The sequence below is a fragment of the Apostichopus japonicus genome, chromosome 9 (assembly GCF_037975245.1).
Source record: "Apostichopus japonicus isolate 1M-3 chromosome 9, ASM3797524v1, whole genome shotgun sequence".
Lineage (NCBI taxonomy): Eukaryota > Metazoa > Echinodermata > Holothuroidea > Aspidochirotida > Stichopodidae > Apostichopus > Apostichopus japonicus.
The window spans coordinates 19,879,326-19,890,000 of record NC_092569.1 but is presented as its reverse complement, the minus strand read 5'-3'; the positions used below and the strand labels follow the sequence as shown (position 1 = coordinate 19,890,000).

The 10,675-nt window shown below is 35.8% G+C and overlaps 1 protein-coding gene across 11 annotated transcripts in view; it reads left to right on the top strand.

The window, feature by feature from the left end:
* The window catches only part of LOC139973144 (uncharacterized), an 83,218-nt gene that overhangs the window by 70,467 nt on the left and 2,076 nt on the right, over nt 1-10,675 (top strand). Inside the window, exons 2-12 of one of the 11 annotated variants that reach the window (XM_071979606.1) lie at nt 485-684; nt 946-1,045; nt 1,682-1,757; nt 2,194-2,310; nt 2,728-2,799; nt 3,684-3,777; nt 4,062-4,222; nt 5,658-5,927; nt 6,411-6,641; nt 6,935-6,991; nt 7,881-7,977. In XM_071979606.1, coding sequence (XP_071835707.1) covers nt 1,028-1,045; nt 1,682-1,757; nt 2,194-2,310; nt 2,728-2,799; nt 3,684-3,777; nt 4,062-4,222; nt 5,658-5,806 — 687 coding nt within the window. In that variant the 5' untranslated portion in view covers nt 485-684; nt 946-1,027 and the 3' untranslated portion in view covers nt 5,807-5,927; nt 6,411-6,641; nt 6,935-6,991; nt 7,881-7,977. Of the gene's footprint in view, nt 1-484; nt 685-945; nt 1,046-1,066; nt 1,281-1,593; nt 1,758-2,193; nt 2,311-2,727; nt 2,800-3,683; nt 3,778-4,061; nt 5,579-5,657; nt 5,928-6,410; nt 6,711-6,934; nt 6,992-7,875; nt 7,978-10,675 lie in introns of those variants that run through there. The other 10 variants (XM_071979605.1, XM_071979604.1, XM_071979603.1 and 7 more) reach the window with 10 other exon arrangements.

Here is a 10,675-nt window from a genome sequence, read left to right as displayed (position 1 = left end):
GATTTGTACCCATTCTTCATCAGATCATACTTCAAACTATTTTAAATACTTTCCTTTCACGGTCAAACAGAATATAGTTAACTTGTGTACATTGAATGTCACTTTAATTAATACGTCGGTGAATAAATCCCTTTATGAAACGTTGTTATGCTTTTAATACTATACATTGTGTTTCTATTTATGCTGTGTCTGTGGAGGTAACATTTCTCGCCGATTCCAGTTTAGCGTCGTTCGACGCAATAGTAGTACTTCCAACGTAGGCAATTACATCAATCCAATAATGCTTGCTGCCATCTTATGTTAACACATGGATATTTTTAAAAAAAATCTATGATCAATAGTTATACATTTATTAACGCATTATCATGCTTAGGCATTCTTAACAGTAACTCATTTACAAGACGAACAATGAGATGAATCGAACATCATCTTGTTCAAACGTGATACTCTGCCAACTATATAGTAGTTTTATTTACAACAGAAGGTCTACTATCATGCATCTGTCAGTTAATGCTTCAAACGATTTATTCTGCTGACTACACAGTGTACACAACAACTACAGTTATATGATCAGGGATTTTTTACGACCCAATTTTCGAAAGGACAACTGATTTAATCTATCCTTTTTGGATATTTAATATCGCTAACATCTTTTGTCTTCAGAGATATCCCTGCAATTTACAGGTAATGTTGACAGTGTTTGTCTTGCAATTAAAATTTAACAACGTACTTTTAACCTAATGATCTTACTTTTCTTTCTTCGTCAAACAGTTACGTACTTGACAACAACTTTCATTTTAAGTATTTTTTTTTCAGAACTGTCATCTCTGTCGATGAACATTAAATCTTGAATTACCGTTTAAGTGTTTCTTAACTGAATACAGTTGTCAAAAAAAATCGAAAGGTTGTTGAACTCTACATGACAGTTTCCTTTTCATCATTCAGTTTACTATATAGCGAAGAAGACAACATATAATTTTCGGGTGATGAAAGACGTGTTTGCTATAATAAGTTGCAACATTTGAAGATGACCGGTATCGACAAAGTAAGTAATTGGCACGTTTCCTTACCATTTTAGTTGATTTGTTCCCGCGCTGTTCCCGCGATTTTGTCTGTTAACGACGACCGATGTTCCATACGTTATTCACGGTGCTTTAATAAGTTACATTTTTGACATCCCAAGGTAGTCGCCTACGTACAGTCGGGTAAACGCAACATGTTGAGCAGTTTGTTTTCGGTTTTCCTTGATTATCTTAGTATGTTTCAACGGCCGAGTTGAGGTAAGTCGCATATCATTCAGTCGGACAGTGTGCGGTTGACTGTATACATGCATTGCATTGTACTTATAATTGTTAGATCCTAAGAGATCGAATGAAAAAGCACCACGTCCTTCGTAATGCAGTTACTTAACAATTTGCAAGAATCATCAAGTTTAAGTTTACGAGGTATTCAAATTGTTTAAGACTTACTCACGTTTTGATCTACTTAGAGAAACTGATCACATTTAATTTTAATACCACAGCAAAAAAAAAAAAAAAAAAACGCAATGACATTGTTTGCTCTTATACAGTGGAATTTTCCCTTTAATCTCAGATAAGGTAGACAAGAACCTGCGGTAGTTCGGTATTGTTACCTGAGAGGAAATTGTCAGACACATTTCGAAAAGTTTGTTTCTCATCAGCCACACGAGACTATGAATAGCAAACATATTTTACTGCTAACTGCTTGTTTGGTCAGCGCGTACTCCTTTATCAAAGGTTTGTCATCTTTCAATTTATTCATTACTGAGTAATCCTAAGGCCTTTGAGTTGTTTTGTGGTCTGTATTTTGTCGTTGAATTTTACGCATTCCTTGCTCTGATGAAAGCTATGTAACATTCCATTGTAACTGGATAAAAGTCAATCGTCTAAGAGACTTACATCGATAAAACTATACCGACTACTCTTATCGAATCATTCTGATCCCACACTAATAGATATACGTGAAAGAAGATTCATGTTTACTGCTTCATTATATAATCAATTGACGTGTATAACTGCTAGCATATGTGTATAATCTGTTCTCGATTCTGTAACGGTCCAGTGTCATACTATCAGATTGTGCCAAACTCAAGGCAAACATATAGTTGTAAGGTGTGTTAGGTGTTTACATGAAGGATATGTTATATCTAGTTGGATTTTGCTTCACACGCAGGTGAGGGAAGGACCACGGACCAAGGATGGATAACCGCAATTGTGTCATCAGCCAACAGTCTCACGTCAGAAAATAATTCAGCAGAAAATGAATTACTAACCACCACTGCTGATGAGTGTAATATATCTTTAAGTTTAATTTAGCTTCGGCTTTTTTTTTAATCAAATAGTACCATGGGCCAAATGGGCCATGTAGAAATCTACATACCACAGCATACCATTGTAGCTTATTTTGCCGTATTAAAATCCAAAGATCTTCTTAACATCACCGTGGGCTGAATAACGTTTCATCCCTAGTTTAGGTCTAGCATAATAAAAACACGTACCAACGCATGTCTATTGTCTTTATATGATAAGCAATACATGGGGCCGTCAGCATTATGTTATTGATAAGCCTTAACCTTATAATTTAGTGTTGATTTTACAAGTGTACTAATTAAATAAAGTATATGTGATTAATCATCAAACTAGTAGTTAGGCAGACAAGCAGCTTTCACAACAGTATTTTTCTATACACTCCTTTTTTTCCTTTCAGATCCATTAAGTCAGAAGTCTACACAGAACTTGTTAGTTAATACCAATTATAATGAGTCATACATCACTGCAAGTAAGTACACATAAGGACACATAAATATGTAAAAACACATAACATGTTGTTGTATTTTTATTACGATGAACATTTCACTTTCACTTTGCCTACGAATATGACAGAAAAGCAATAATTTGTTAAAAGGATTATGTAAATTCACAAATATTGCCGAATTTTGTAGAAGGCCTACATGACTCATTTGGAAATTGTAGGGCGAATTGCATTTCATCTAGTTTTTTTTTATTTTGTTGTCATTTTGAAATGATCAAGAAATTCATTATTTTGACTGCATCAAATGGCTTCTTCAAAGTCCCTTTCATTTTATATACTTCAAACAAGTTGTATACTGTTACTTCTAGGAATATACATTTCAATCTATTTGGAAACTGAAAGTAAAATTATCTTGTTTCCTGTCATTCTGTGCTTACGTGTGATAGTGTTAGTTTAACCTTTGTATTTTGCGACTATGATATACAACAACTTTCTGCTATATATTCAAATTTATCTTTGAGGACGAACTTTCTATGTTAATTTAACATAACTATCTTGCGATGATAGCTTAACATAATAATTTTCATTAATTGATTTTTTCCCTTAAATCGCCCTCAGTTGTACTGTTTTGTCCTCCAGTTAATATCTTCTTGTCATTTCGCACGCAGATTCTTTGTTTACCAATGTCTTCATTTGATTTTAATCCATTTATCTTACGTAGTAATCATCCGTTCATGGTAAAATAACACCAACAGCTATCACATATCTTTTTATGTGTTAAACAGTTGCTACTGAAAAGAACGAAAGTAATAAACAGATGCAAGTAATGAAGTGTATAATGTAGTGTAGTCATATTAGCTTTCTTTGGATAGAAACTGTTATCATAATCATGGTTCTCTTAAATTAATCAGGAGGAAACGGTGCAGTGTTTCTCTTCATTGCTGTCATTGGAATTCTGTGCATTGGCCTTGCAGCTGGATCGGTAACATCATATCTAACACTAAGGTACTGTGTAAATTCATATACAATACTAAAATATGTGTCTTTTATTCATCATATCTGCTCATGCTTCGTCGAATTGTGGTAAATAATATATAAATATCTCCACACGGAATGTTTAATATTGTAGATCATATATCGTAATTAACTTCATTGTGTAAACATTAAATCATGGACCGAAATATGTCTAACCTCCTGGATTTAGTAATCAGAATAACGTCTAACGTCTTTCACGAAACGAACTTCCCAACACGATATTCTACCTTTATATCCCTCTTAATTTCTGTCAGCCCGAAGCTTATAAATGCAACAAGTTTCTTCATATCGAAGTTTCAGCGAGATCCTCCTAAAGTTTTGACTGACACCTCACCAGCAGCAGTAGACGAACCTGGAGATTCTACTTATTACCAAGCAGATGATACAAATCCGTCTGCGATGCAAGATACTGTGGGTAAAGCAGAGTTAAAGAAATCTCTAAAACTGAAGTCACTGTCTTTAAATAAAAAGGATGATCGTGTTAATACCAGTAGATCTCATCGGGACAAAACGTGTGGTTCTGAATCTGCGTCGACCGTCGACAAAGCTGATAGAGATGATGCGGATTGCGATTCTATTATATATTTCAATGTAGACGAAGTATACGCAACGATGGAGTAGACTCAATGTAACACACACTCACATACAAATAAATTGCATTTGTTACGTTATTTATCCAAATGAGATGGTAGTTTGTTTATTTAATGTGACATTAATCAAGACGAGTATAATGTACGTTGAGGAGACTTTAAAAGTCATTGCTCGTAATCGGTACGCATGCGCGGGAATTGGCAACTACCGATTAACTATTTCGTTTAAATATGGAAGACGGTGTTCGTTTGGCTTTAAATCGGCAGATCGTCCGTGGAGCAGTATTTTGAAACAACGAACAACGACAGTTTCTGTTGTCTTATTTATTTAGTGTAAAGTTCTTTCAATCACGTTGATAAGAAATATCACGAACTAACTAAGCAATAAACAAGAAACATTTGCTACTAATTGACAATCATGTTTGTATTATTATATTCAACTCAAAATTGATGATATTTAAAAAAAGAAAAGGAAACAAGTTATCTTTTGAAACAATCGCCATTATTCAGTCAGAGTAAGATTTTATTGATTAAATTGATTTATTACCGACAAACAGCATAGGTTTAGACTAGATCTTTTGAATGCTATTTTCACCAAATTTGATTCACAAATGTATTTTGCAGCCATAGTTTTGTTGTCTTACATGTCAGGATAATAAATGACATCGAAATGTCATACACAACTCCAATGGCTTGATATAAACATGCTAGAGCAAAGCAACGAAAAAGAGGGGCAAACAAGAAACTCTGCACCGCTGAAATGCTGATTACACCAATAAATGTAGTTTTTAAAGGAGTATTTCTTAATTTTGAAAGCAAAATTAATGGCTCGTTTGGATTGAAACTGTCGAAGAAACGATTTCCAGCCAGAGCAATTACAGTCTTCTGCCAAAAAGCAGCCGTAAACTTAATGTATGTGGAATTATTCAGACCTCGTCGGTCACCCTTGACAGAAGGCATTATTTCCTTGTGCGATATTATAATTAATATTTTGGCTATATAGGCAAGCTAATGATTTACTGTCTGTTTCGCTGTTCACATCAGTAACATTCATTCACTTTATAAACGTTAAATATTAATAATTAACACAAATCCATAAAGAATTTGTAACGGGTTTTTGTGCTGAACTAGTAAATCTATTCGTAAAAATAACAAACTAAATGTGAATGTTACTTGTTAACGTATTCATGTTACTACAATACCTTTTTTGAATTTGTGTTAAGGATGATTCTGTGACCGCATGTTTCATTCTACCAACAGGTGGGTACTATCTTGGTTGCTATAGCAGTAACCATTCCAGTGTACTTGCTGTAAGACAAATCCGACCCGATCTAACGGTCTCACTTTGTGCCCGAATATGCGACGTGGATACCTATACTTTATTGGGGCTTCAGTATGGATCTTACTGATATTGTGGGACGGATCGAAGTCAATACCAGGCTTACAATACTGTTACAGATACACGGTGCGATACTTTGTGTTCAGGTGGACCAACGTGTGGTGGTAAACAGGCAATGGCGGTCTACACTAGTAAGTTGTTAAATATAAAAACATAAGGTGGGTTAAATATGACAAAACATTTAAATTGACATTATTAAGAGCAAAAACATAAAAACCAAAATACAAATGCATCGCTTTGATGCTACTGTGAGTCACTGCACCTTTGTCTTTTATGCTTTTGTCCACATGAGGTCGACCCGATGTTCTTTAAGAACTATGAACACATTATTATTAAATAAACTCTTTCAAACACGTCACGAAGATCTCCAATGTTGTTGTTGCAAGTTACTCAAAGATGTTTCTGTTTAAATATAGTGTTCGTAGGAATCACAGTACTGTACCAGGAACACACATCAAGTTGAGTCTTGAAGATATACGAACAATACATCGTATGTAGACAATATCGGCTTAGAACACAATTAAAAACAAACCTTCTTTTAAAATTAAATTTACAGCAGAATCCAGGACTGCAATGTCTGAAATATTTACTTGGCCTGTTTTGTTTTCCTACAGATTTTACTTATTTTGGATGCTTGAACCATACGACTGACCACGACTTTCATTTCATGGGATCAATTACCGAACTAACTCTTAGATCATGCATGGAACGTTGTCAAGCCTATCCTTCCATTGGCTTAGCAGAAGGAAACAAATGTTTCTGTAGCTTCGAGTCTCCGCGCGACGGAAACAACTCTCAGTTTCTTGAAGACCACCAATGTGTAGAGGAAGGAATAACTTGTCCAGGTGGGGAGACTTGTGGAGGTTATGGATATGTTGCAATCTGGGACCACATTAAGGAACTAAAAAGTATAAGTGAGTCTATTGCTATTCGTGGTTATATTACAAAATTGCCCCAGTCATATAATTATCACGAATTTAGAGCTTGGAAAAACCGTTATGTGACGTGACATATTTTACATTGAAAACATTTCCTCGGGGTGAAAATTGCTTCAAATTTACTTACTTAAATAGGAAATGTTGAAATAGTTTGAATCAGATGTTCTGTTTACTATAAATTTTTCTCTTTTCTATGTTAGCACCATACTCGATTCCTGTTGAGGTCAACTTGACAACCGAAGCAACTCCATCTCAAGGTATGTATTACCTTTCACGTGGGATTGTATATTAGTTGGTTACAGGTTAACGAATCCAATTTACAATGACCTAAGCAAATTATCAAAGCGAGAAAATTGTTAACCAACGAGAATGATCATGCTTAACTATGCTGTTGTATGATGATCGCCGCATTGACCGTCAACCTCGAGTAGCAACGTGATGTAGGTTACCATAAAATATAGGCTACGTATACTATATTATGCACTTGCTCTACTTTCATGCATTGAGCAGTATTACAGCAGGAAATGAACAACTGAATCTTTGCTATATATATATATAATACATAGGTGTGTGTGTGTGTGTATTTTATGGTATACATATACATATGTGTGTGCAGGGGGTAGGACCAGGGGGCACTAGGGGCACGTGCTCCCCCACTTTTTTTTCAAAATAGCAAATGTGCCCTACTGGTAAATAAATATTTTCCCCTTTGATGAAGAACTGTCTTTTGGATATCTTAAGCGTTTGTTAATTTTAATATTTTATTTTAATTATTTATCTTTAAACTGTACATGCTAAGGATTTAACCGAGGTTGCTAAAGACTTTTGTTCAAGTAATGAACACAGGAGGATTTTTTCGGAAAGTTCTAAATTATGGATGGACAGAAGTACAGTATGTAGTACAGTATGCAGGTTGATAGAGTCACGTGCACCATACTAGTATTGATAGCATACTAACACATTATATATATTTAAGTGACATGGCCGGTGTGTATCGTATATAGCATAACGAGTGGTGGTTGAGAAAGTGCCCCTCTGATGTTTTGCCCCCAAGCTCTTACTCCCCTGTGTGTGTGTAGGTTATGTACTACTCGTTTTATTTATTTGTATTTACCTTCTGGAAGCTTGTATTGTTCATTAGCACAGATCCTGCTGTCGTGACTTCCAGCAGGTATTTCATCACAGCGTTCCTGTTTGTTGAAGGAGTGTTAATTGGTGGGATTGCCGGAATTGTATTGTGCAGGTAAATATCGATATTCTACTATATCATAAAATAAACTAGTTATAACAATAATAATATATCAATTGTGTAATGCTAAGGATTCAGAAGCCCCGGGTGCGAATATTTTTTTCCCAAACTGAACTGACACTGAAATTATTTCCTCGATTCTGATTGGCTGATCAAAACCGGAATGGTAGTCGGCGTTTATGAATGAATGTATGTGACACTGTTAGTGTTGATCATACCAATCCTCATGGGCCGCATCATGTCAAAAATACGTGTGTACGCCATATACAGGCTAAGTTAAAGTATGTAGGCCTAAGTGTGCCTACATGTAGATACAATGTGAGGCTTCCAGTTATCAAGAGCTACTGCAAGGGCGGTAGGGCCTATATTAGTGAATTTGAGATCTCGTACGAACTAGTACGAATACGTATATACGGTTAATGCAGGCCTACTATGTCACCATGTATAAGAACTTCTAATTGTGCAGGTAAACATATGTGGTTACGTACGTATAGGTTATAATGCTATATACAACTAGTTAACAAGTCAAAAGACACAGACATATCGTCAAATGCCATGTTTGTGTACACTCACTGGCTGACACACACTCGCTCGCGCGTCTTCATGGCCACTACATATTCGAATAGGCCTATCATGATTCATTGACTGAATACATTTTGAATTTATGATTATAAAACTAAAAGTATCGCAACCAAACACCACGGTACATATGTACATCGGCTACATGTATACAATTACAAATGCACTGTGTGTTATTGTGTTGTATACTATACACAGTACAATAGGCTACATTACATGTATGTGTTGCGTAGAGCGGAGTCAAGCGAGTAAACAAACGAACGAGGACTGCCTATAATGGGCGCAGTAGTTGGGAATAGTTGCTTCACTCTATACTTTCGTTCAAATATACCTACTAAAAGTTCTGGAAAGTTGCTAATGTTAATATCTTGAATATGATTGTGTTGATCATACTGATATCGACAGATTATGGAGGATCCATGTTGAAAACTAAAGTATATCACGTGCTCGCTGATAACCAATCAGAATCGAGGAAATAATTTCAGTGTCAGTTCAGTTTGGGAAAAAAATATTCGCGCCCCGGGTCCAGTGTGAGAGATGGGACCCATCACCGTTCCTCTATCTATCCTACATGACGCAATGTCATAATACCACGATATATAGAGAAAGAGCAAGGGTTACGTTTTCAACAATGAAATAGACTAATGAATAGGCATGCTGATACTCAATCCTTGCAAATATTTATTGAAAAAAACATGACTGTTGTTGTCATCTGTTGGCATATACATGCGGCATGAGTTTACCCCAAGGAAATCACGCAGCTCCCGAACGAGTTTCCTTGCGTCTGTGAGGTTTTCAATAAGGGGTTAATCAACGGTCTAGCGTGGATGCACTCGGGCTCCGCCCTCGTGCATCGCTTGCATTATCCCCCGATCGTGCATTAATCCTGTGAGTAACGCACGCTAGACCGTTGATTAACCCCGTTCATTCATACACTACCATTTGTGTGGGGGAAAAATCATAAAAAAAAACATTTTTGGTTAAATATAACCGAAGATTTATTAAAGTGATGCCCCGTAAGTCGAATTAACGATTAACAACCAGCATAACATTAATGTACATGTGCAATTATAAAGTAATACTGAACGATAGTGAATAATGATAAAGGAAACGTCTTTGAAAGGCTGTCATTCATAAAAGATGAACCATAATAATATTTAACTAATTTTTGGCAATATTGCGGCCATAAAACTATTTTTGAAAGGTCTCAATAACAAGGAACTACAAACAATTACTAATTGGCTTCATCATATCAATGCCCTACAGCTTCTGGTTCCCATAGCAACCATTCTAGGGACAAACATGTACGTATGGTATACAGCCATACGATAACATAGTAGGCCTTGTATTGAACACGTACACTCACTTGAACGTACACACTACACAGTGCTTGGCACTGCGGTCGTTTAACTTTAACTTTATAACACTATGAGCAACATAACGACCTTGCGAACATTTAATTACGGACAGATACTGGATATATTTAAACTCAAAGCATCCACAACTGTTTGGTGTTTTAATACGGATATTACTATGAATTTTGGAAGTAAACATTCGCAGGACTTTGGAAAGAACATTTGGAAAACAGTTTGGACATGTTAGACGTTTCAGCCCTAACAGCAGCAGTAACGTTAATGTCATTGTTGGAGGCAACAGCTGTGCAGCCTACACTTTGACCTAGACTCGAGTGCGGATCCATGGTTTCGCGTCCTTTACCTGTGATGGCATCTTGCAAGACTTTTGAACAAGTTTTTGTGTTTTTGATGAATTTCAATAGCTCAGCAAAGCAGACGACAAAACATGGTAACAATTGTATTCATCCACCGGTAATTTTACCGTGCGTTACTCACAGGATTAACCACGGTCAGCTGACCTGAACGGACCAATAGGATTTAGGAATCTTTACTAAGTATGAATGAACAATATTTTAATGTGACCGAAAAAATCCTACATCAAGGAAAAAATCAAATAAGATAAATTTGGAATAGTTTATATAAGAATTGAGTGTCTACATCAGAATATGTCAACACAGATAGATAATGCGCGTGTTCAACTTTTTGTGATCCATCAAAATGACCAAATAGTCTTATATCTCTACATTGGGTACACCATT